Source organism: Trichechus manatus, unplaced genomic scaffold (genome assembly GCF_000243295.1).
Source record: "Trichechus manatus latirostris isolate Lorelei unplaced genomic scaffold, TriManLat1.0 scaffold00036, whole genome shotgun sequence".
NCBI lineage: Eukaryota > Metazoa > Chordata > Mammalia > Sirenia > Trichechidae > Trichechus > Trichechus manatus.
The window spans coordinates 7,022,052-7,049,224 of record NW_004443972.1 but is presented as its reverse complement, the minus strand read 5'-3'; the positions used below and the strand labels follow the sequence as shown (position 1 = coordinate 7,049,224).

Sequence of the window (27,173 nt, the reverse complement as noted above, 5' to 3'; positions counted from 1 at the left end):
CCTACTCATTGGCATTAGGAACCAGGACCAAAGGCCAAAAATTGTTTACCACAAAGGAGTTCCACACCTTGCACCTTGTGTAGGAGCTGTGTGCATAATAAAGGCCAAATCCCTAAACCATATCGTTTTTCTTTTCAGTTTGAGACTGTGGGTTCAAAATTACTCAGAATTTCTTTTTTATGTATTTATTTATTTATTCCTATTTATTTATTGTGCTTTAATTGAAAGTTTACAATTCAAGTTAGTCTCTCATACAAAAATTTATACATATGTTATGTGACCCTAGTTGCTCTCCCTATACTGTGACAGCACACTCCTCCTTTCCACCTCGGATTTCCTGTGTCCATTCAACCAGCTCCTGACCCTCTCTGCCTTCTCATCTCACTCTGGACAGGAGCTTCCATTTAGTCTCATTCTACTTGAGCTAAAAGCATACTCTTCACAAGTATCATTTTAAGTCCCATAGTCCAGTCTAATCTTTGTCTGAAGATTTGGCCCCAGGAATGGTTTTAGTTTTGGGCTAACAGAGAGTCTGGGGGCCATGTCTTCCAGGGTCCCTCCAGTTTCAATCAAACCATTAAGTCTACGCAGAATTTCTTGCTGTGATGGTGCAATGAAACCATTCATCCATCCCTGCTTTACAGTGTGTCAGTGCCATATACATATAAATTCCGCCATTTACCACCTTTTTTTTCTGAGCTAAGCAAAATACACTACATATAGTTGTTACTCTGTGAAAAATAAATTATGTTTATCTATAGGGCAGTTCTACTCTGTCCTATAGGGTCGCTGGGAGTTGGAATTGGCTCAATGGCAATGGGCTTGGGTTTATATATATATATATCTGTAGTAGAGAGAGAGTTATCTGGCCAATGCTGATAAAGCAAAAAAGGAAGTTTTGGAGATCATCTTGGGTGGGTTTACACAAGGATTTAAACAGTAAGACTGATAGCTGTTTTCTAGAAATGACCTAGCTAAAACCTCCTCTTGAAGGACAGGTGGCTTGGGATAAATCGCTTTCTGCTGAAGGATTCAGCATATCTAGAATTACAAATGCAGTTTTGCTGACCCATCCAATAAGGCCACGTTGACAGAGTTTCACTCTGCATTGGCTGAAGCCCTTGTGGGACTTGTTTCCTGAGTTTACATGTCATGGAACTTTATTTAGAATGGAAATATTGGAGTTACTGTTGAGCTTCAGGCCGCATGGAGATTATCTCAGAAATTCCACATACAAATATGCAGTATGCTTAGACTTTGTAAGAGTAGGCTTCTCTTTCTTTAGGTAGTAAGATGAACCTTAATTTGCAAACCTCTATTTGGAAGATTATGGCTCCTCCCCAGTGAATGTACAGTATCATGGAATTTTTGCCTGAAAGCTTTTGTCAAATGACAGACTATGCATGTGTTCCATCTGAGGCATGTTTGTCTTGTCTTCTAGAGTTTCAGTTACATCTATACATACTTGCCCTTATAAAACCTGTTCCTAAAGAACTGGTTAGGACTTCTTGACAATGACCAAGAAATGCAAAGATTAGGACCTGACTTTAGCCCAGAGGTTGACATACTGTAGCTCACAGGCGAAATCTAGCCAACCACTTTTTTTTTTGTTTTTGGAAAAATCATTGTATTGAAACACAGCCACACTCATTTGTTTGCACATTATTTAGAGCTACTTTTGTACTACAAAGGCAGATTTGAGTAGTTGCAGTTGAAACTGTATGACTCACAAAGCCTAAAACATTTGCTATCTAGGTCTTTACAGAAAAAGCTTGCAGACCCCTTCTTTAGTCTGTGAAACCCTCACAGAGGCCCTAAAATATATAATATAGTATAGTACCCCCACGCATCTATCAGTTTGTCATACTGTGGGGGTTTGCGTGTTGCTGTGATGCTGGAAACTATGCCACCAGTATTCAAATACCAGCAGGGTCACCCATGGCAAATGGGTTTCAGCTGATCTTCCAGACTAAGACAAACTAGGAAGAAGGACCTAGCGGTCTATTCTGAAAAAAATTAGCCAGTGAAAACCTTGTGAATAGCAGCAGAACATTGTCTGATATAGTGCCGGAAGATGAGCCCCTCGGGTTGGAAGCCACTGAAAAGATGACTGGGGAAGAGCTGCCTCCTCAAAGTAGAGTTGACCTTAATAGTATAGTACAGCATAGCATAATATAAAACATAACACATAACATACCATGATATATATAGTGCTCGGATCTCCTAGTCTCCAAAAATTAATTAATGGAAAGTGAAGATAAGTTAATTACTGTTGAGAGCTGTTTTATTTCTGCATTCCAGAAATATAACAATGATTGGTGGATAGGAAGGCTGGTGAAAGAGGGCTGTGAGATTGGCTTCATCCCAAGTCCGCTTAGACTGGAGAACATTCGGATTCAGCAAGAACAAAAAAGAGGACGTTTTCACGGAGGGTAAGGTTTCTTCTTTTCTATTATCTCTTTTCCTCTCCAGGAAAATTAGCTCATATTTTTAAGTTTACTTATCAGGTTAAAAATGTATGCTTTCAAACTAAAAGATACTTTGCTGAGTACATGGAGTTCCTGAAATCAACAAGAAGGGTTTCAGATATTTCATTATCCCCGTTTGCATGCTGAAGCCTAACACCATTGGAATCAACAAGAATTCCACAATTAAGACTATTTTCTGTGACCTCAGTAAACCCTCCTTGGAACCAAGCTTTCCTTCCTGAGAGTTATATAGAGCATCCTTTCCTGGAACAATAGTTGGAAGCCTGAACTGACCAGGCATCCTGCTCCTCTCGTTTAGCTTTCAGAGACTCTCTATCTGTTCATCATGGAATGTGATGGTGAACGCAGGTCCCTGTACTAGCGTCACCTTCTCCACCCAGGGCTTTTTGCAGCATTACATTTCCTGGTAATGGGGTGAAGACTCTGTTCAGTTTAGGATGAACCAGCCTCTAGTGAACTAATAAAGTAGCTACAGAGATTTCAGCATGCAGGTATTTAAAGGTCCCTGGAGTAGAGGCAGATCCCAGGTTACGAACAAGGTCTGTTCCTAACTGTGTCTTTAAGTCTAATTTGTAGGTAAGTCAGAACAGGTGCATATGGTTCTTAATTAGCCTTATTTTAGTGCAAGAAACGGCTCAAAGCCTTTTCAATGATTTAAAAGCTGCACATGCAGCAAGTGAAGATGATTGTGATGAAGCATTTCCTGCGAGTAGGGGTTGTTTCAGTCAAGCAGGGGCTGGTTCAGTTGTTTCAAAGTGAGGGCAAATTTACATAACATTAAAAGGCAAGTACTAGTTATCCATAAGTCTGATGTTCATAACCCAGGGTCTGCCTGTAAAAGCAAAGCTCGAGAGAGGAGAAATTAGAATCATACTGACCCTGCATATATTCTGTCGCAGCCTGCACTGAAGCATTGAATTTGATGTGTTATGATTTTTGAAATAAAATAAAAGCAGTAATTTCTCTCTTCCCTTAGCTTCCTTTTTCTGTTGGACGCTTTTCTGTTTCAGAAACTCTGTACTTTAGGGGCCCGTTTGCCTTTGTTATAATGGGAAACTTTTCAATACAGGTGGTCACCAAAGTACAGTTAGCCCCACTTTTAATTATCAATCTTTTTTAGTATGTAATATGCCTGTACCATTATTGTTGTTGTTGAGGGCTGTCAAGTCAATTCCAACTCATAATGACCCTATATGACAGAGTAGAACCATCCTATGGGTTTTCTTGGCTGTAATCTTTATGGAAGTGGATCGCCAGGTCTTTCTTCCACAGAAATGTTGGGTAGGTTCAAACGGCCAACTTTTCAGTTGACAGCTGAGCACTTAACCCTTGCACCACCAAGTCTCCTTGCTTATACCATCATTAGTTATTAATGACTCTTATTCCCTGTTCTCTGGACTCTGTCTCCCTTGCCAGTTCTTGAACACATTGGGAACATATGTTCCTGCCTCTTGCCATTTCCTCTTATCTGCAAGCCTTTCCCTCACCAAATTCATCAAATCTACCATGTCTACCAAATTATCCCATTGTCTGCTTCAGATCTTTGTTAAATATCACCCTGTTTCAAAGTTTGCTTACCCTTCCCTGTACTGTCTATTCCTTTCCTGAGTTTGTTTTCTCTGTTGCACTTACTACTATCAGAAATACTATGTATTTACCTATTTGTTTTACTTCGTATTGATAGCTCCCATTAGAATGTGACTCTATAAGGGAAGGGATTTTGTCTTTTCTTCCCCACTGTTATATCCGTAGCTTCTAAAACAATAGGTACTCAATAAATATTCACTGAGTAAAAGAATAAGTAAATTATTATTATTATGCCAAAGTTGTTTTATTGTTATTATTGTTATTTCTTAATATTATTATAAAAATTTGAACTAAAACCTCACTGTGGCAGACACATGATAAAGCCAGGAGCTCAGAGACATCATCTTATTTTAGCTTCATACCAACTATGGATGAGGTATAAGTTCTGTCTACTTCTATAGATGGGGACTAAGGCTCAAACATGTTTTACCATGCCAAGGTTCCACCACTAGTAAGTGGAAAGGTCAGAGATAGAAATCAGATTTTTCTGACTCTAGGGACCATATTCTTAAGCACTAAGAAGTAGGGGGAGGGGGGAACACTAGATAAGTAGGAAGGTGGGCTCCCCGAGGGCTTCTGTGGGCTCCAGGAAAGCTTCCAAAGCACGTAAGAGGAGACCAGTACAGATTATCTTCCATTTTGGGATAAATTACTTGTGAACGATTCCTTACTGTTGATTCTTCATTCTGACCCCCACATAATTACTTTTAAGAAGAAATGGTTCCTCTAGGTCTTACTGTTTGTTTTGAGCGGTGTTTGACATCTGATCGGCATACTGGTGACTGGTGTTAACTAAATGAGAAGTTCACAAGTACATCTCTGCCAGTGTTTCTTGTGCCTAATTTCTGTATCGAATACTAGGATACACACTTTTGCAAAATATTTCCAGGTCCCACTTAGTTCCCCACTTTCTCTGAGAAATGAGGTCAAAGAAAGCACTTGGACAGATTCTTGAAGTTCTTCTCTATAGCAGGACTTGGTATGTTTTGAATTATGTAGTAAGTGTCCTGACTGGGTTCACTAGACAAACAAAACCAGTGAAGCGTATACATATATATAGAGAGAGATCTGTTGCAAGGAAATGGCTCATGCAGTTGTAGAAATGCCAAGTCCAAGTCCAAGTCCATGGGTCAGGCATCAGGCTGGAGGCTTCTCCTGACTCACATAGCTGCAGGGACTGACAAACCCAAGATTGGCAGGTAAGATGGCAGGCTGCTGGCTCACAGGCTGCGGAGACTGACGAATCCCAAGATCGAAGGCAGTATGGCAGGCCACTGGCTCACGTCCCAAGAACCCGAGGTCAGATGATGACAAGCCGAATGCAGGATCCAGAGCAAGCAAGCGAACTTTGCCAGAACATCCGTACATATATTGGATGGAGGCCACACTCCCAAGGAAACTCCCCTTACAACTGATTGGCTGATCACATCAGATCACATCATAGAGGATAACTGCATTGTTACATAACTGCCAAATTTCATCTTACATAACTGCCAAAACTACTGAGAATCATGGCCCTGCTAAGACGATGCACAACCTTAACCATCACAGTAGGATTAAGGCCAAAGAAAACTTTGTACTCCCAAGTTCTATGTTGAAGGAATCTGGGAAATGAGTTTAAGTTCCTTGTCTATATCCTAGGAAGTCAAGTGGAAATTCTTCTTCAAGTCTTGGAGAAATGGTGTCAGGGACGTTTAGAGCAACACCTACATCAACAGGTGAGGATTTTAGTTAAAACTCTTTTTAATGGGATGTACTCCTTTCTTAATTTTTTAGTGTAAATGAAAGTATTTTTGCTAACTTAGAAGCAATTTAAAGGCTTCATTTAAAGATTCTCCTATTTAATATTATATTGCTTATTTTCTTTCTATTTTAATTTGATTTGATTTAAAAGGTACTAAAAATTCAGATCATTATAACATAATTTTGAAAATATTATTTACCCCCTGAAGTCAGTAACTTCCTATTGTGTAAACCAATTTAAAACAAGTTCATTATTTCACCCAAGAACCCATTAGACTTGAAGACTGAAAGGGCCAATTTAAAAAAAGAAATTAAAAGTTGTAGACTCTCATGAAAATGCTCTGTTCTAGTCTCCATGTGAACATTAAGGATATGTTGGTACAGTCTGGCCCATCGAGATTGGGAGGGCTAAAGTGTAGGGTGAGGTACAGCCCACGTGACCTCATTTTTACTTGGACAGCAGACAACTGAGCCCTGAAGTTAATGGTAATGAGGGACAGGGGTGGCACGAGGAGGAAACTGTTGTGTGCTTGGAAATTATGGAGGTATTCAAGCAGGAATTTTTTTCTGTCACATTCCCTGACTGCCATAGACTAATTTCATTCTGGCCCAGAGCTGGTACTGGAGTAGGCCATCTGGTATTCACAATTCAGAAGGACAAGTCCAAGAATCCATTCTGGCTGCCCATATCTGCAGAAAACTGAATTGGTTCTAGAACAGTCCTGAGTATCTGGTACTTTGTTCACAAGAGTCCCTCCTGATTTCTAGGGCTCTAAACCAAACTAGGCCTCTGGGTTGGCCCTAAGTGGACTGGACCTGTTTGGATGACCACAAGACCACCTTAATCAGATATTTAGTATATTTTGCCCAATCCCCATTTGTTGGACATTTGAGTTATTCCAGCTTTTCCACTATTATAAGCAGGAAAGAACAGGAATAGCTGGTTATAAATTTATTTGAAATTTAAAAACAACATAGTAGGAAAAATGTGCCAATATTGTGGAAAATGGAAAAAAATACATACATATATAAAGGATTATAAAATTATCTAATGGTTCACCAAAGTTATAAATCCAAAAATAACCAGTGAAGGGGATGATAACCACTTTTGCCCAATTGTTATTCTAAGTTTCTTTTTACCAAATTGCACTTGTCCAAATTGTTCTCAGACACATTGTATGCTGTGTCTAGTATGCAGATGACCCATAGCTAATGACTAACCACAAATTTCTAGCGTTGTAATGAACACTTGTCCACCATCCCCACGCAACCAGAAGTCAGAACATAAGAACATGCATGCAGGGTAGACGCTGTCTCCTTTTTCATATGCCTTCAAAATTGACATATAAAGAATTAAATAATACAAAGTGGGTGCTAGAGAAATGACTTGGAGAGTTATAGGGACCAACTGGTACATTCTTCCATCTTTTAAGATCATGTACTATCATTTACTGAGATTATGTATTTTGATATGGCTCTCATTGTTGTCTTTTAGCAAAACAGAAGCAAAAAGTGGTAAGTTGTGTTTCCTTTTTAAATCTACTGTTTAGGTGCCTGTATATACATGCCTGCAGAGCTCATTTTGTGACTCAAATGGCTATAAAATGAGGGGTGAGCCTCCTCAGTGGGGAGTTGCAGAAATCATTTATTGTTTGACCTGAGAATTATGAATGTTGTGTCTATTGAAGAGGTGTTTATCCTCGCCTTGTCATGCATATTGAATCATCTTTTTCAGACGGAGCACATTCCTCCTTACGACGTTGTGCCATCAATGCGTCCAGTGGTGTTAGTGGGGCCGTCACTGAAGGGTTATGAGGTACAAATATCAGTCTGTTACTCTTCAGTTCTTGATCAAGAACTCAGGGACAGTCATGTGGCACTTGCTCCTGCAGGGTCTGTTTACTTATAGGTGCCAAGTCTCAGGATATGGAGGTGGGTGGTGCAGTGTGGGGCTTATGAGGCCCCTTTGCTCTTTCTTCCTTGTCTTGCACGCGTTTCATCTTTTATGCATCACATTGTTTAGAAATAGCTCCCTCAAAACATATACAATGGGCAGTCTAGTCAAAGATTTGCTCTACATTAAATTTAAAGAAAAGGGCAGTATTTGTCTCAACTGTTCCCAATATTACTAGGAATAATAGAGAATGAACAGCACAAAGAAACATTATCGACAATGTGCCAGCAAACCTAAACCCTCTCAAAAAAAAAAACCAAACCCATTGCTGTGGAGTTGATTCCATCTCATAGCTACCCTGTGGGACAGAGTAGAACTGCCCCATAGGGTTTCCAAGGAGCAGCTGGTGGATTTGAACTGCCAACCTTTTGGTTAGCAGCTGTAGCTCTTAACTCTGCGCCACCAGGGCTCCAAACCCTCTCGAAGCACCATCAAATTCCACCTTGCTGGGCACTCAAGACCACAGCATATGCCATCAAGTATTTCTCTCTTCATTTATTTTAAAGGTCACACAGAAAACACATACAAAAAATGTTAGTAAACTTCTCTGGAGATTAATTAAACAATGCCATATAACAAGGAGAAGGGTAGGGATAGATGTCTTACAGATGCTGTCATTTTGATTTTGTGTTAGCATAGATGAAAATAGTGGGGAACAATGTTAAAATCTAAAGGTGGCAACTTCCAGTGTGCCCACTGAGCTAAGACAATGCCTGGTACATAGTAGACACCCAGTACATATTTGTTGAATGAATTTACAAATCTCTTTAAGGAGGCAGATCTAAGAATCCTCTCTCTCTCTCTCTCTCCGTCTTTCTTTCTCTCTCTGAGTTGGGAATGTCAGCGGGATTGGCAGTAGAGTGGTCTACACAAATCCAGCCCTGGGCATGGAGAATTTCCACCAAAATGCACAGACTAACAGGACTGCTGAGGGCTGGCCTGGGTCTCTAGCTGCTCCTCACTGGAGGCAAGCACAGCTTGGGCATGCCAAGGACACCAGCATCTGGGCACAAAGCCAGCCTATTGTCTCCTGGCAGCAGTCAAACCCCTAGTAAATGAAGAGGGAAGAGAGTTTACCTGGGGTCTAGTGAACTCTGCTGGTTCAGTCCTCACCCTGGCGGAGAACCAAAAGGAAAAAAATTAGTACCTGCAAATGGTTAAGCATGAAAAATACTTTCCAAGATAACAGATCTCTAGGGGCCAGCTGGTCTGAGCTCAGTCAGAGTGGCCTTACCTTCCACTTCTCTCACTTTTGACTTCTTTCTCTCTCTGCGTGTGTTTGCCTCATTCTTTTTTTCTCACCTCTGCAAAGGTAACAGACATGATGCAGAAAGCCCTCTTTGATTTCCTGAAGCACAGGTTTGATGGGAGGTGAGACAAATAGATGTTTTTGTATTTTTATTTTCCTGTAACTGAACATGTATGATGAATTGATTTGTAGATCTATGTCTCTAGTGATTGCAGAAGTTTTGTAATGAAAGGTTAACTTAGTATTCAGGGAAGAATAAAATGTAATAGCTCTGAAAAGTATGAAATACAGAACTGAATCCCTAAAGAAAAAGGACCTTGAGAAGGAAAATAATCCGTATGTTTTATAAATGTATGTGTTTGTCTTTAATTTATTTTCTTATGTATTATACTAATGAATTCATACCAAACTGGTTCTTATGGAAGATATTAATTAAAATCTAGGATATTTCTGATGAATATGGTGGCTGGCTGGTCAAACTGGATGATATCATTTGGGAATTATGTGTGTGTGTTATATGAAGATATAAATATAATGTGCTAAACGTCTTCCAGAAGAAGAGTCCAAGAAATGTTTTCGTCATAAGCCTCCCAAAGAGACTATTTTGTAGGCAATAGCACTTATTAGGATGCTTAATTTTAGATATTCAAAATAATCTTGTTATTTTATTGGCCTATTTTGTATGGATTCTACTGTGATCCAAAATATCTATAAAAAAGTTTCTGTGTTTTGCAGAGAAATGGTAAAAAATCCAGATTTACTCATTAGTAAGTACTAAGATCTTCACAATGCAGAATGCATTGCATGTAAAAATAATTCCATGAGACTACCTGAAGACATATCAGAAATGAAGAAACTTAAATAGTGTGTACTGAAAAGTATGGGTAAATGCATCCTATTTACTCCCTTTAAATTTACAAATAATTGTAAATTTTAAAAAATCTTCAAATAGATTTTAATAAATATAGCATCTTAAGGAAAAAAAGGCAAACACGATAATGCTTTAAGTGCAAATTGTACATATTTGTGAAAAGAAAAACCTTCCGGATAATTGTGTTAAAATATTTATTAATTTTTGGGACTATATACAAATAAAATGAATTGAAGTTTTAGTTCCAACAACTGAGGTTTTGGTTCAAGAAATCAGAATGCTTTATTGCCACTATGTGTATTGCTAACAACGTTAGTATAGGCCAGGCTGCCTTAAAAAAAATAGACCCAGAAGTGTATAATAACTCAAACACAATGGAAGCTTATTGTTGCTCATTTAAAAGCCCAAGGCAGGTGTTCCTGGGCTGCAGGGGAAGGTGAATGAGAGGACTGGCAGGAAGTTTGCTCCATCTGTCATTTGGGCCCACGGCCATGAGTGTGATGTCTCCAGTTAGCTGGTAGGGAAAAAAGGCATATGCCAGGACTGGAAGTGGCACACATCACTTGTCACATTTCATTGGCTAAAACTTGATCATGTGCCCACCTCTACTTACAAAGGAGACTGGGAAATATATGTACTCAGTACGAAGAGGAAATGGATTTTGTTGAACAAATAACAGTCTTCGCCACATTCATCTAGTGGGCACAAAAGGCTTAATAAAAAAGCCATGTGTCTATCCCACTCCACTTTCCTCTTAAAGAGTAGGCAGAGAACAAAGTAGTTTCAAAGAAAACAAGTAAAAAGCCCCGAATACTAAAACATTGAAGTTGGAAGGAAACAAAATTTCTTTTAATTTAATCTCCCATCTCCAACACTGCGATCAGATGTACAGCCTGCTTCTGTTTGAAAACTTCTGGCTAGTGGGAATTCACTCACCAAAAAAGCATTATAATGAAACAGCTGAAATCTGATTCCCCAATTTAATAGTCTTGGTCCTGGTCCTGGTCCTGGTCCTGGTCCTGGTCCTGAATTATAGTCCTTACTCCCATGCAGCCTTTATGGATTGAAGGCTGCTAATATGCACTGAGTCTTCTGTGTTCTTGGTTGCACATGTACAGTTCCTTCAGCTATGCTTGGAGTCACACGGTTTCCATGCTCTTCAAGACCCACTTAAGTTTGTTATTAGACTCTTTCACCTAAGACAGTTCTGAACAGTGCCTCATCCAGTAGTCCTATAAACAGGCTTTGATCTGAACAGGGCTTTTATAAATTTATAACATACTTATAAACAACAATATAATTAAATGTTTGAAAGGTAGGACCTATGGGAAAGAAGAAAGGAATTATGAAAATTAGGCAAAGAGAAAGTGTGTGACTTAATTTGTCTCAAATCAGGTAGATAATTGCCTGCTTTAAGCACTTACACTATTCAAGCTGATTTTAATAGAACTAGAATTAGAATTCTAATGCCAAGTGTTCCACGGGGTCTGAGGAGATGGTAGAGGATCTGAAGATGTAAGAAAGAATCCAGCAACAGCAAAAGTAATAGTTGGAATAAGAGACTTAGCCCTGGAGAGATCTGATGTACAGCAGAGTTGGAGGGAAGGTAGATATTAAAGGTGGGGCTGAGAGACTGGCCTTGCTTTCAAACGAGAGGCCAGTGCAGCAGAGAAAGCTGTAATGAATCCATATGGAGATCTTGAATATGGAGACCTTGATGAGGAAGAAGAAATTTGCTGGTGGCTTCACACGGACTCTGACATGTCTTTTGTGTGAGGAATAGCCTTACATTTTGAGCTATAACCATCTGCTGCATTATGTTTTACCAATTAATAAAAGGAGAGAAAACAACAAATAGTCTTTAATTGAAAGCAGCCAAGAGAACAATTACACAAAATGCTTTAGCATAGTGATTCAGCATAAACAATATATTCCAATGGAAATCTACTGCATGTTTCATTGACTGTGGATGCAGTTGGTTAGACAAAGCAGTCAGGAGAAAGTTTTGTTATTTTTCAAAATGAGTAAAGGAGATCAGGCTAAGAGGCTTTCTTCTTCAATATTGCGTTTCAGATCTTGGTTAGAAAATAATTTAACAAATTGAATTAAAGTTGAACAGCTTGTCCTTTACAGAATCATATACTTACTTTATGTGATACCTTAGAAATGATTTGAGTTGAATTAGAGCTACTAGTCTGTAATTTTATTGCAATAACTGCTATTGTAGGGACTCATTGTAAGAAATGTAGGAAAAATGAAAAGCACAATACTAAACAGTTCTCAAAGGCCCCCTGTAGACATGGACATTCACACATGTAGCAATGATTTCTATGCACAGAACCATAAAATTCTGCCTAACAAGCTGCTACAGTGGCACCTGCCTGGCGAGGACACAGTGACGTGCAATGGCATGGAGCTTCCCTTGTCATTTCACACCACAGACACTCACTGGAGATTATCCTTTCGGATGGGGTTTATTCAGCAGGTTGACTCTACAATTCATAGGCTGAACAACAGACTCTCAAACCAATTGCAGTATGCTCACCTATGCTAATCATTTCAAATCCCAACATAGTTGTCACTTTAGGCTTTTTGACAGCTGGATCAGGTCTGCCCTATGGCAGTTATTGGACACTTCGTAACTGACAGATCATGGCCAAACATCCTAGGTGAACATCATATAACCTATCCAGACAACATCTTAAGCTATAAGAAGCTACTAGCCAAGGAACACTTCAGGAAAAAAACAGGTTTGAGAAAGAATTTAAGAGAAGAGGCTGAGAATACAACTTAAGAGGAAATGGGAAAGACTGATGTTATTACAAAGCTACGCTACGTAAGAGTGAAAAGAATTTGCAACTGCAGTCAACAAATGGAAAAAGAACAACAGTGTCTTCTGTTTTTAATCAATATCATTCTCCTATCATCTCCTCCTACTATTCTCTATCCAAATGCAGACTCAAACACTAGAGATAATTAATTGAACACTTCAAGGCCATATTTAAATTATCAGATTTTGATTACAACATATCTTATTTGGTTCTTCCACCTTCGAAGTGTGGATAAATTTCAGGGACTCTGGAAATGGAAAGCGTTCCTGTTAGACTGCTAACTTTGGAGGATAGGATATAAGGAAACTGTCTTCTCTGAGTCTTTAAATCTCCAAGGATTGCTTGTCTTATACATATTATATATGTTTCCATCAACATAGGACACAGAGTAATTATTTAAGAAAGCCTTTTTATGTATTACCTTGTTTGCGTCTAATGACAATCCCATGAGATAGTCATGGCAAAGCCATTATCTTCATTTTATTGATTAGGAAACTGAGGCTGAAAGAGGTGGCTTGACTTGTCCAGTGACCTTTCCATGGTCATGCAACAGAAAGAGAATGATCCAGGAAGGATACTCGGGTCTCCCTATGCCTTCCGTCTGTGTACTCTTAACACTGCACAGTTCTGTTCTTTGGAACACTTTTCCCTATGAATACTAGAAGTTTTTAAAATTACTGCAATAACAGTGATACATATTAGATGTAGCAAGGATAGAGTATAGAAGGATCTTACAGTTCTTATGATGCCAACATGTAAATACTAATTATTTTTTAATGAATATGTCATAACAAAGTAATATCTGTAGAAAATCATAGAAAACTAATACAGCTGATACTGGAATGCAATGATTATGATTAATTCCAAAGCACAAAAAAACAGGAGCTCAGATTTACTGGATTTAGAGAAAGATTTTTGCTCATTTTCAGTGACATTTGCTTCTACAACCCGTCTATCTGCTGTGGTGCTGAAGTCTTGTTAGTCTTTACCTACCGGCTAGTCACTGCTAACACTGTCACAGAAGGTTTATGGTAGAGCTTTTTAGAGATGTGTACCAAACAGGAATGCATGCAAGTGTTGAAAGATACTAGAGGGTAGGAGTGTATCAAAGAAAGAAATAGAAAGAAACAGCATCACTAAAAAAAATATATATATATATATGTAAGTTAGATAGCAATCAACGGTGAATGTAGTTACATTGTGGAGGAGCCTTTTATGAAAAAAGAAGCTTGGATTTGATGTCTGATCTTGATAATAGTAAGCATCTTTGCTTAGAGAAGAGAAACTCCTGCTTTGTCTTATTGAATGGTTTCTAGGGTCGTCTGCTTTCTCCTGAGCTATTTTCCAAGCGTGTGTATTTTTATTAAGAAATAATTTGTATTAACTAATTAATTTGTATTTTATTAGCAAATAAAATAAGAAAAAAAAACTTTTATTGTCCACATCTTTTTCTCTGTATTTTCTTATTTTTGTAAAACTTTGTGTTTTAAAATGGCTTTGTAAAGTGATTTTTTAACTCAGAAACAATAAGAATATGCATTTGTTGATGATCGCTTCTAATTCTAAGAAGGAAGGTCATTATTTGGCTTACACAGAATGAGAAAATTTGATTTTCACTTAAGCAGAATAGACTCTTTGGGCCCTCCAGAAATCATTATTGTAGAAAGCTGAATCTTATTCCTAAACCAACACACTTGTCTCCAGTCAGTTATCTGAATTACCCTGTGTGTTTCTATCCAGTAATTCCATTCGTAAACAAGAAGGAAACAAAGAAACAAGCAAAAAAAAAAAAAAAAAAAAAAACCCACAAAAATAAATCCCTTTCTGCAAAGAAAAAGAAGCTATAACCACAGGGATTGCCTATGAGATTTCATAGTGGCTAAGATGTAGGGTTTGCCTGTCCTCAACATGATTTAAATCTTGACCATCTCTCAGAGGGTAGCCAATATTGACTGTAAATCTATACTTAATAATTTGGCTCATATCTGGGAGTTTGAGACTTCTTGGAGAAGAAAACTGAAGCTATAAGAGCAGGATTATGGAGTCAGGTAACAGTCCTGGGCCTGGTACTCAGCAGCCTGTTTTAGACCTTTTTAACTTATAATGAACTGTATTGAGCTCCCTTTCTGTGTTTTAGTTTCCTTCTTGGAAATGAAGAGGTTGGACTAGACCAGTGTTTTTAAATGTCTTTTAGCAACAGAACAACTTTTTACAATGATGTCATAGAAAATGCCCCAAAGTATAAAACAGAAATGCAGTGATGCGTGTCAGCGTTGAGAGTGGAAAAGCTGGAGCCCTACCAACTAGGTCTCCCTTCAATGCTGTCAGTGGCTTTTGAGTTATTTCTGCAAAACGCTTGGTTTTTGCAGAAGACAATTCAAAGATACATCAAATGCTTTATTAAGAGGGCCTCAAAATTCTAAAAATTTAAAACTTCCTGATAATCTACAGATTATACCTACAGTGACACAAGCAAGCAGTGCATTGCCTTAAAATGGTACCAGAACTTTTGCACATCCAGTTACTTTAAGGAAGTAATTTCCAACCACTTGGATAAAGGATTATTTTAATTCTCCCCAAGGATTCAGGTCACTAAAGTCAGGTGAAGAGTCTCCTGACAGTGTTAACAACATTATCCCAAAACGGGTGTGAGATAACATATAATTCAATAATTGTTAATAACTCTACCCTCTTCCGTACTCCACTCCCCAAAGGAGTTTGAACATGGAAGCGTGGGTGCACTCAGTATACAAGGAGAGGGGTGCTACTCTTCTTGTTTCCTTTCTGAGAAATCTGCCAAGCTTTGAAGGATGGAGAAAGGTCCAGGGTGTTAGCAACTGGCTTAGAGAGGCAAACTTTGAATTCTATGGGTAGATGATAATCTAAAGATGAGCAATCTCAGTTGAAAATAAAAGGCTAACATTTTAAAATTGTAGATTCCAGAGGTTCTCATGTGGTAAATCATATGCAAATAGACCTCTCTTTCTTCATCCCTTTGCAATGTTTTTGCTTTATTCTTTTCTTATATGACTGCAGGATACTTTCTGACTTATCAGAATCCTGGTACAAGACTCATCGTTGCGCTAAACTATAGTGTCTTATGCCTGCGCAACATAGGCATCTAGTGTGAGAGTTATGCATCAAAGTCGTATGCAAATATTCTGAAGATCTTATACTTACAGAAAAGGAACCATGTTTTTAACATTCTTACATATGAAACACCTCTTTCGGCCTGTGGAGAAATGCTGTCATGTTTCGTGAATTAATTAGCTATTAAGCACAAAGAATGCAATTTAGCCAATAACTGGTTGTTTGTCTTTGATGATCAAAATGAAGAAGGGTTCCCCTGTTGATCATCAGTGTTGGTATACCAGGGCAAGGCTTTTGTAGTTTCTGAAGGTGTTATTCAGGAGCAAATCAGCTGTGAATTGCGAGGAAATTGTATTGCTGCTTCATAGAAAGAGCATGGTTTATTCATATGTTTTGATTCCCACCTGGTATTATTGTTGCGTTATAAAGAACAGGCAATAGGAGGAAGGGCTGCATTTTTACTGGAATGATTTTTTGTTAAATAGCCAAAGCCTTCCTCCATTCATCTCTGCTTGTTTTTTAATACTAGCCAAAGCCTGTTTAATACTAGCCAAGGCCAAAGTTTATTATACTGTGGTTCCACTGTAGTATATAAAGTAGTTATTAAGTGCTGTGGTTATAAATCACTTGGAGAGCCCCATAAAATTTTTACTGGCTTGTTCTGTTCTGTGTTCCTATTCGTAGGATATCAATAACCAGAGTGACTGCTGACATTTCTCTTGCTAAGAGGTCTGTCCTAAATAATCCCAGCAAGAGAGCAATAATTGAACGTTCGAACACCCGGTCCAGCTTAGGTAAGATGTTCAAATGTGCTTCTCCAAGCTTTGCTTTCAGACTGGGATGACACATGTTACTTTTATGAATGTCTTTTCCAATTTGCCTCACATTCTGAATGGGGAAGAACTGAACAGCTGAAGAGAACGCTAGCCATGAAAAAAAAGAGAGGTGGGGGAGCAGAGTCCTACAGCAGCCAGAGCCTGCTCATTCTCAGCTTCAGTCAATTAGCTAATTAGTAGTCTGATGGGAAGAATCCTCAGTGGGCTCTCCTAGCCTATTACTGCCGAACCAGGTGAAACCACTCATCTCTGCTCTGCCCAAACTCCTTAGTGAGGCTAATGATATCTGTCATACCTGAGTCACAGCTGACATGAAAGGAAATGAGATGTTCAGCCTTCTCTGCTCTTTAGAAGAAAAGCTAGATAATGGTGTTCTTAGTGTTGCTTTTGCCAACTGGTGGTACTAGAATAGTCTTTAAATAGAAGTAGAAATTACAGGGAATTTAAATATGTCTTTCCTAGGACATTAGTCAGAAAGCATCATAAAATTGACCATGATGGAGAAGAAGAAGAAAAAGCAACATGTAACTAGTTTCATTGAAGCATGCTATATGAGCAGCGCTGTGGAGAATGGAACCACCATCTACAGAAGGGAGCCTATGCTGCTGGTGAACCACCAAGTCCATCTGAAAAACCTGTTGTGGTCTCTGCAATTGCTAGGAGTAGTACAATCCACTCAACTTTCTAGAATTCTCTTTTGCATTCATTTGCATTCTGAGGGCAACTTATTTTAACTGTCCTCTTCCTAATGAGGAGCCCTGGTGGTGCAGAGGTTAAGAGCTTGGCTGCTAACCAAATGGTTGGCAGTTTGAATCCACCAGCCACTCCTTGGAAACCCTAAGGGGCAGTTCTACTCTGTGCTATAAGTTTGCTATGAGTTGGAATCAACTCGATGGCGACAGATTTGTTTTTTTTTTTGTTTTTTTCTTCCTAATGAGCAGAGTAGGAAGACAGGACTCTTCTATGCTACTACATTTCTTTTAAACTACTGATATGAGCTATAAAGTTGATTTAAAAAAATTAAAAATAAGGTTTCCAACATAGATTGCATGCTTAAACATCCCATAAAGAATCCATTGAAAGCTATACCTTAACTTGTGCAGGTTAGAAAAAGGATGCAAAGAATCATCTCTGTATTCCTAGCACAGGACTGGCACATAGTAATTGCTCAATAAATGTTTGTTGAATGATTGCATTGTGAAGGAAGTTAAACAGACCAAATGCACTAGTTGTCAGTGCTTGTAAGAGGAAAATTCCAGGGTCCTTCTTTTGTTCTGCATTTAGCACCCTTCACATGAAACACTCTTAAAAGCATAGTATTTTGACCTTGAGAAGGTGACAGTGGCAGTGTTGATGATGGTAAATCGACTTAGATAACTCAGTAGAGTCACATATCACAGGTGACAAGGGCATCAAGTTAGGTGGAAGATTTCTCCAACCTGTTCTCTGTTCTCATGTCTTTTTCCCTCTTACTCACTCCTCACAGTGCCCTGTAACCACTCCTTCCTCTGATGAATAATACTCCCCAAAAAACAAATCCACTGCCATTGAGTTGATTCTGACTCATAGCGACCCTGTAGGACAGAGCAGAACTGCCCCATAAGGTTCCCAAGGCTATAAATTTTTATGGAAACAGACTGCCATATCTTTCTACTGTGGAGTGGCTGGTGGGTTCAAACTGACGACCTTTAAGTTAGCAGCCAAGCACTTTAATTTCTGTGCCACCAGGGCTCCCTCTGATGAATAATAAGAGGTTTAAAAGCATAAACCAGGTTTTCTGACTCTTTCAGCCATCTACACCAGCCAAGGGGCTGAAGTTATTTCTTATAATCTAGTCACCTGATGTCAGAGTTAGTAGGGTAGGGGACGGGAGTGGTGGGTGTTGTGGGGTTAATGTAAATATTGAGGAATAAACAATGTAGATCTCAGTTCACTGGTGTTTACCTTTACTTTCTAATCATATACCTACAACCGCTGGAGTTAATTTAATGGTAACCTATTATAATAACCACTTTGTGAGCTATTCATGCCCATTTGTCTGCTTGTTAATACACATTTGTGGATTTCTTCATCGTATATGTATTTAACACTTGTTATGTACCATGCATTATGCTAGACTTACCCATGGGCAAACAGAGAGAAGGGACAGATAGTTAAAATACTATGTGATAATGGAATTATCAGAGAAGAGCTATGTGTATAAAGAAAGAAGGGTAAGAGATAAGAGGTGTCTGAGAAGACATCACAGAAATTATATCTGAGCTGCTTCTTAAAGGCAGATAGGAATGTACAGAGGCATTTACATAAAAAATAACATTGTGTGGTTGAGAGACAAGTAGTTCTGTGTATAACATGCTTAGAAAATGGGGGTGGGGCAAGAATTGAGAGCAACAGGAGAAGAGACAGCTAAAGTAGCTTGAGGCCAATTTGTTAGACCTCTAGTATGCCTTAAGGAGCTCTCCAAAACAGATTTTATGAAATGACTATTTTACAAGACTTTAATAGTTGTTACGTTCAGAATGTTTTCCATCATTAAATAAATTTGGAAATGATAGGTTAAACAGTTGGCAGATTTCTTTATGCAAGATTTCTTGGAGCCTTTAAAGTACTAATGTGCATTTGGAATTCCAAAAGAATCTGTAGTATGCAGTATTTACCTTGCATTAAAAAAAAAAACAAAACCTTATTCCCATAGGATATCTTTTGGGATTAGTTTTCCATGGTACTCAGTTGGGGGAAACATGGCTTTGGACCCTGGGAAGCCATTGAAGTATTTTAAGCATGGGAGAGACAGCAACAGATCTGGGTATAAGAAATATCACTGGTGACAGAGATGCTGGAGAGAGGTGGGTCCAGATCCACTGTGCTCAAGTTATAGAAGTGTTTTGTTGAGGGCCCTCCTGCATCATGGGCCATGAATACTCAGAGTTGCATTTGTCTGGAACGGGAATATGATGAAGCCTCCATTGGAACTCCTCTGCGAATCAGCATGGGTAACCAAGATGGTTTGGTTGAGGTACTTCCTTCAGAAAAAATGAGCTGTGTAGATGAACATGTGTTTCTCTTCCTCATGTATATAATTTTGTTATTGTATTACATATGCATATTATTCAAATATTGGGCCCACCGTAGTATTTAGTGTAGCCCTCTATAGCCTCCTGGCTTGCTCTGCTGGGTCCCTCCCTGCTTAGGCAAGGTTACCCAATGCCCAGGAGTTTCATGGTGATTAAGCAATAGATGTGTCTGCTCTCTGCTTCCACTGGAAATCACCCTTACCTCATTGCTAGTGTAAAGTAAATAAGGCCTAGGTATTTCTGAGTTACCTATATAGAGATTCAGAGGGCCTCCGAGAGTTCTGATCTACTTGGAAATGCATTCTTTGTACCTGAGCAATCCATTTTGCCTCACTGCATTTTGGCTGCTTCAGGAAATATTGTATTCAGATTTGAAACTTAAAACAATATAATCTTGTTCTAGTATAGTCCTGGCCAGCAGCTCCCTTAAACCAGTGACAATCTAATGAAAACAGCAAATGGAAAACTTCTCAACATCCTAAGCCTGAAACTTAATACAATAACATTTGATTTTATTTTCCAAATTTCTCTCCTAAAAAAAATCTCTTTTTTAACTGCTTCTGACATGTGAGAAAAGGGGAAAACTGTGCCTGTTATTACTAACAAATGTAAAATATTATTTCAGAAGAATTTTGCAAGTAAGTCTAATTATCCAAATACTTTAAATTGATATTTTGAATTCCAGTCACCATGCAAAGCAAAGTTAAATCTTCTAGGCCATTGATATATTGAATAATGTAAAAAATGATAGCTATGTTGACTCTCTAAATTCATACTCAATATAGATCATGCATTAAACATCAGTGATTCCATGGTAAATAGGAATTTAATGCTACCACATAAAGCCCAAGAACATAGAGTTGCGTGATTATCTTGAGGTTTCCTTATCTCGCACACCCTGTTGATCTCTTTGATTGAGAGAGGGTGACATGAACTTGGTGGGTGATGTGAACTTCAGTTTATACTAGATAAGCAAAGTAAACCCTTAGATTCTGGCATAAAGCCTCTTCAATGAGGATATTTAGAGCAATATCACCTTTTTTCCTAAGCCATCTCTGAAATAATTAAAATTAGATAGATTGTCTACTCTGTACTTTGGACCAGATTACAGCATTGCTAGGTCACATCCATAGCCAAAATATAAAAAACAAGTGAAAAACAAAACAAGATCATCTCTGAAAATTAAATTGTGCAATACAGTCTTTGGAAATGACCCAACAAATCAGGTGATTTATTATATATATACATATACATATAATTTCAGAAAGCATAGTATGTTTTTAGAGATAATCGGTTTTGCTTTTAAAAATAGGTGGATTATTTCAGGCATTTGATAATAACCAGATTTTTTATTTGACCAGATTCACATACAAATTTAGGTCACTTGGCTGAGACACTCTACCAAATAGATTTACATCTGGATGCATTGCAGCATTTTAATATAATATAATTGGTCTTAGGTTTTGTTTTTTATATATGTACTAAAGACAATTGTGACCTAGAACAAGTCCACCGCCCCTAATACTTAAATTGAGCCAGAGTTTGTATTATGTTGGTTACCTACTACTACTACTACCCATTGCTGTCAAGTCGATTCCAACTCATAGTGACCCTATAGGACAGAGTAGAACTGCCCCATAGAGTTTCCAAGGAGTGCCCGGTGGATTCGAACGGCCAGCCTTTTGGTTAGTGGTCATAGCTCTTAACCACTACACCACCAGGATTTCCATTATGTTGGTTATTAGTATAGAATCAGAACAATTACTCAGGGGTGTAAAAATGTGATATTAGTCAAACAGATGAGTTATTTTTTTTGTAAAACATCCCCACAAAATGTTAATGTATAACTTGCTGATTGATAGAAATATTTCAGTGTAATTACTTTCCATGCAATGTTGCCCTATACGTGTATTTCAGTTGTTTCCTACATGTGGTTTCAGCTTCTAAAGTTAAAAGTGCTTTAGAACAAAGTAATAATTAACAACAACATAAAAGAATCATTATAGCTATATAAATTGCTAAATATTATGGTGAGTATAAGAAGCAAATCAAGGGAGTCATCTCAATTTCTTCCACAACTGTTTGGTTTTATGTAAAACTCAACCCATCTCTATCTTTAGATAAGATCTTAAGTTAGACGGGAGTATGAAGATTCAAAATGTTTCATTTTTGCAATGTAGACAACATATCTGAAAGTTCTGTAAATAAAAGCTAAGCACCATGGCCTCCTCTACCTTGAGAGCAGAAGAACTAGATAGTGTCCGGCTACCACTACCAAATGTTCTGATCAGGGCCACAATAGATGGACCCTGATAGAAAGGGAGAAGAATGTAGAACAGAACTTCAAATTCTAAAAAAATTCAGACTTATTGGACCAGTTGAGACTGGAGGAATCACCAAGACTATTCCCCTGAAATACTCTTTAAACCTTGAACTGAAGCTATCCCCGAATACAACTTTTAGCTAAATAGCAAGTTAGCTCATAAAGTAAAGAATACCACCCTTGAGTACAGCGCTCCTTTAAAAAATCATCTATATGAGACCAAATAGTCAACAGTTATTCTAAAGCATAGATGAGAAGGTTGGAGAGCAGTGAGACTAGATTAATGGGAATGAAACAACTAGAACAGAAATAAACGAGAATGTTGACACAATGTGAAGAATGTAACTAATGTCACTGAACAATATGTGTAGAAATTGTTGAATGGAAACCTGTTTTGCTATGTACACTTGTACCAAAAAATACAATAAAATATTCTTTTTTTTTAAAAAAGTAATTAACCATGACTTGTTATTTATCATTTCTCCTTTTAGCCGAAGTACAGAGTGAAATTGAACGAATTTTTGAGTTGGCAAGATCTTTGCAACTGGTTGTTCTTGATGCGGACACCATTAATCACCCAGCACAACTTATAAAGACTTCCTTAGCGCCAATTATTGTCCATGTAAAAGTCTCATCTCCAAAGGTAATTAGCTCATTTCTGTGTAAAGGAGGATTAGAAGCTCATTTCTTTTAAAATATTCTTTGCTCTGTGCTTTATTACTAGCGGGCAAGGAAAACATCTTGTTGAGACCCACTTAATGAGCGCATTATTAAATTCCTCTATGGTCTGTACAGGTTCTGGAGCCCTGGTGACACAGTGGTTAAGAGCTCAGCTGCTAACCAAAAGGTTGGCAGTTCGAATCCACCAGCTGCTCCTTGGAAACCCTATGGGGCAGTTCTGCTCTGTCCTATAGGGTCACTGTGAGTCAGACTCGACTCGACGGCAGCAAGTTGGTTGGTTGGTACAGGCTCTAGGCATTTTGAGATAACAAACAAAGAATATTCCATTCCTTAAAGAAACTCACTGTCAATGGTGAGGAAGAAACCAGACACTTATGCAATTGTGTAGTAGAAACAAAATTGAAGGAAGATGAGGGAAAGTAGGCACTGACTTCATCAACTGTGAGTTCTGTCTTGATACATTTCTTGGGTAACATTGATTCTTGTATTATGTATATTTTCACCTCAGTTGATAGAATACATAGTTTAAGAAGGGTATCTCTATCATTTATGTATATATTTATATAAATGTCTTTTTTTATCTATCATTTATATATATAAATGATAGAGATACCCTTCTTATGTATATATATATATATATATATATACACATATATAAATCCATTGTTGTCAAGTCAATTCCAACTCATAGCAACCCAAAGGACAGAGTAGAACTGCCCCATAGATTTCCCAAAGAGCGGCTGGTGGATTTGAACTGCGGACCTTCTGGTTAGCAGCTGAGCTCTTAACCACTAAGCCACCAGGGCTCCCTATCATATATGGAGAAGGTAAAATATCATTGTGTAAACACGTCTTATGGAAACATTACAGAGGCTGGCATTTGTGTTTAGACTGGGTTCTTTAAGGAATATAGTTGTTCCATGACTAAGTGTCATGTATCTTCATGGCATTTGGGAAGGTAAAATAAAAGTGAGACAGCCCCAAATTTGTCTCTTTTGATTTGGGTATTCTTTCTTTTTAAAAAAAGAGATGTGGTAAAAAGTTAATATGAAGGAGATACCTTGCAAGGTGCTGCCCTAGTAATCTGCTTTTTTTCAGTGCCTCACATTTTGGAGACTAAATGCCAGTTTGACTCCTAACCAGAATGGTGGTCTCCTCTCTTGGACGGCGGCTAGCTAAAGAAGCTGTGCCTTTCCCCAGTAGTTCTGACATTCTCACCCTTTTATCTCCTGGCACTAGTTCTGCGGAGAATGATCTTGGGAATCCTGACCAAACCAGGCCCTTTTGGGAATCATTAGAATGAATTGAAATTGCCCTGACCACCTGCAGGTCTCTTTCACTAGGAGCTGATGGGTGGTTCAGGCACTCCTCACTGCAGTGGAATAGATTTCATCCCCTTCTGGTCCCCTGCCCCAATCACCGCGGGATCCATAAGTGCAGGAAAGGGGGAATCTCAGGGACATATGTGCAAAGGTATCGTAGAGCTTCATAAAGTAGCACTGTTTTGGGGGGAGGGCCCTGTTTTAGGTAAAACAAGGGATAGGGGAGTATATGGCAGTTACAGCCGTGCTCAAATAACATAGCTAGACCACTGGCTTATATGTAGCAACGTACCAATGCAAATGTTTTACCTAGATTTCCAATCATGAAATAGTCTGATTAACATAAAATTAAACTGGAATGCCTGATTAATAACCAGTGACAAAAGGACCAAATATAGCAATAACTCTGCTGTTTATCTGACATTGGGATAATGAACCAAAATATTACCCAACTGAATTTGGATATAAATGACTGATGCAGAGCAGTTCTCCCCTTCTGCAGAGCTCTCTTTGAAATCTCTGGGTAAAATTTAGGGTGGGAACTCAGAATGCCACCAGGACCTCACACAGAGCTAGAATAAAACGAACATATCGAATCCACTATAACTAGAAACTAGTGAAAGTGAATGATTCATTACAGAGTTTATATATAATTTCTTACATTGTATTTCCTCTCTATTAATATGCAGTGATAAACAGACTATTTAAACAGTCTAGGTTTATTTGGTTTCCTTTCAACTCGTTGACAGTATCTTAATTTCCTATTTTCCATCAGGTTTTGCAGCGGTTGATTAAATCTAGAGGAAAGTCCCAAAGTAAACACTTAAATGTTCAACTGGTGGCAGCTGATAAACTTGCACAGTGTCCTCCAGTAAGTACAATCATTGTTTGTCTTAATTATTCTCAACTAGTTAGGAGAGAGTGTTTTCTTGTCTTCGTATTAGCATTGTCATTTTTATTCTAGAATGATGGTGATGATGATATGCGTCATAAATCTAAAGTATTTCTTGGAACAAGCTGCTGCTGTCATTTTTGGCTGTACTCAGGCATCCAGAGCTGGGTGGTGTCCGCGGTGTAGTAAGAAATGAACTTAGAGTCTAGTGTCCCGCCCTCTTTACTGCTCCCTTGATTGCCTCTCAGACACTCAGCAAACCACTTAATCAAGTCATCAGGACACTTTTAAGGAAACAACAAAATAAAACATATTTATTTGACTTTCCTTTAACTTTTCCCTAAGAAAGTTTACACAGGCATAAAAGATTATGATGTTGAAGGTTGAGAATTCATTGGAGTTAGAAGAGCCCTGTGGCTATAGCAGATGGGGGGTGAGGTTTGAGTAAGATGAAAACCTGTATTATTGCCAGAACATAGCTGCTGGGTGGGAAGGCAAGCAAATAAGGGCGGGGAGCTGGTACCTGCTGCCGAGTGGCACGAGGCAGCAGTGGCCAGTGTCTCCACCCACACGAATTACTTAGTATCTCTGTGCTGTTGTTTCTCTACAGAAAATAACTGTCTTTCTTACTGATTTGATCCACTAGATTTTTTTTATATGCTTGTGTAAGGAAATGTTCCGTGGGGGCATAAAATCCAATTCAAATGTTTAGAGCGACAACACAGCATAGCGGTTAAAAGCACAGACTCTGGACCCTGACTGCCTGGGTTCAAATCTCCACTGATTGTGTAAGCTTGGGCAAGTATCTACTTCATAGGTTTGGAGTAAGGATTCAGTGAGTGAATACGTGGTGAAGCTCTTAGAACAGTGCCTGACCATAATATGCACTGTCTAGTGTTTCTGTTATAATTACTGGATGCTCTTTGATCTATGCTATGTCTAGCCTGTTAGGCTCTGTTAGGAACTGTGACTGTCTTGTTCATTGTTGTACTTCAGGTCCCTCTCATAGTAAGCCAGCAATAAATATTTGTTGAATGAATGAAAGAATGTATAGACAATGAGTAATAACGTATTCGTTTACTGAATGCTTACTATGTGCCATGCACTGTGCTATATGCTTTGCATAGATTATCTCTGATCTTCACAGTTACTCAGTAAGGTAGGCAATATTATCCCCCCATTTTACAGCTGAGGTAACTGAAGACAGAGAGGCTAAGTGATTTCCCTAATGCGACACAGCAGATTAGAATTCAGGTCTAGATTGATCTGGCTCCAAAGCCAATGTTTCCTCCCCTCCCAACCCTCCCCCTCCCCCACCACACACATCTAATTACCTGTCCAGCAGGTAATTTGAATAGTTTGGAGCCTGGAATGCTATGTTAAGAAGTTTAAGGTCACATTGCCTGCTAATAAAGCCTACTTACACATGGAATGTATGATTAAAGCGGGGCTTTAAACTGACTCATTCCAGTTCGAACTCCTGCTGAGAATTTGCATTTCTAACAACTTCCCTGCTGAGAATTTGCATTTCTAACAAACTCCCAGAAGTTATACGTAAGAATCACCTGGGGATCTTGTTAAACTGTAGATACTGATTCAGTATATCTCGGGGGGAAATGCAAATTCTGGGGGGGGGGGTGGTGGAAATGCAAATTCTCAGCAGGAGTTCAAACCAGAATGAACTGGTTCAAAGCCCTGGATTAAAGCACAGAGCAAATATAAAACAGTGTATTACCCCGCTCCTGACCATGTAATAGTTCACTTTGCTGCAGTTAAAGGAAGTTAATGTTTATTGACCAGCTATCCTTAGCCAGGAATTACACTATTATTTCTAACTTTTAGAACAATCTTACCAAGCTAGTTATATCAGTTTGAGTCTTGTGCGGGGATTTTAGGAAGCTGATCTAGGTGAACTTTAGACCAGTTGTTGTTAGCTGCCATCAGATCGGTTGTCGACTTTCATGGATTGAATTGTGTCCCCCAAAAATGTGTGTAACAATTTGGCTGGGCCATGATTCCCAGTATTGTATGATTGTCTACCATTTTATCATCTGATGTGATTTCCCTATGTGTTATATACTCTATCAGTATGATGTAATAAGATGGATTGGTGGCAGTTATACTGATGAAGTCTACAAGATTAGATAGTGTCTTAAGCCAATCTCTTCTGAGATATAAAAGAGAGAAGCAAGCAGAGACACATGGGAACCTCATACCACCAAGAAAGCAGT

The 27,173-nt window shown here is 38.6% G+C and overlaps 1 protein-coding gene across 4 annotated transcripts in view; it reads left to right on the top strand.

Annotated features, from left to right (window-relative positions):
- CACNB4 (calcium voltage-gated channel auxiliary subunit beta 4) overlaps nt 1-27,173 on the top strand; it is a 292,085-nt gene that overhangs the window by 238,487 nt on the left and 26,425 nt on the right. For all 4 annotated transcript variants that reach the window (XM_004375382.1, XM_004375383.2, XM_004375381.2 and 1 more), the window contains 8 exons: nt 2,302-2,432; nt 5,718-5,794; nt 7,315-7,334; nt 7,555-7,635; nt 9,086-9,144; nt 16,499-16,608; nt 22,539-22,690; nt 24,826-24,921. In XM_004375382.1, coding sequence (XP_004375439.1) covers nt 2,302-2,432; nt 5,718-5,794; nt 7,315-7,334; nt 7,555-7,635; nt 9,086-9,144; nt 16,499-16,608; nt 22,539-22,690; nt 24,826-24,921 — 726 coding nt within the window. The remainder of the gene's footprint in view (nt 1-2,301; nt 2,433-5,717; nt 5,795-7,314; nt 7,335-7,554; nt 7,636-9,085; nt 9,145-16,498; nt 16,609-22,538; nt 22,691-24,825; nt 24,922-27,173) is intronic.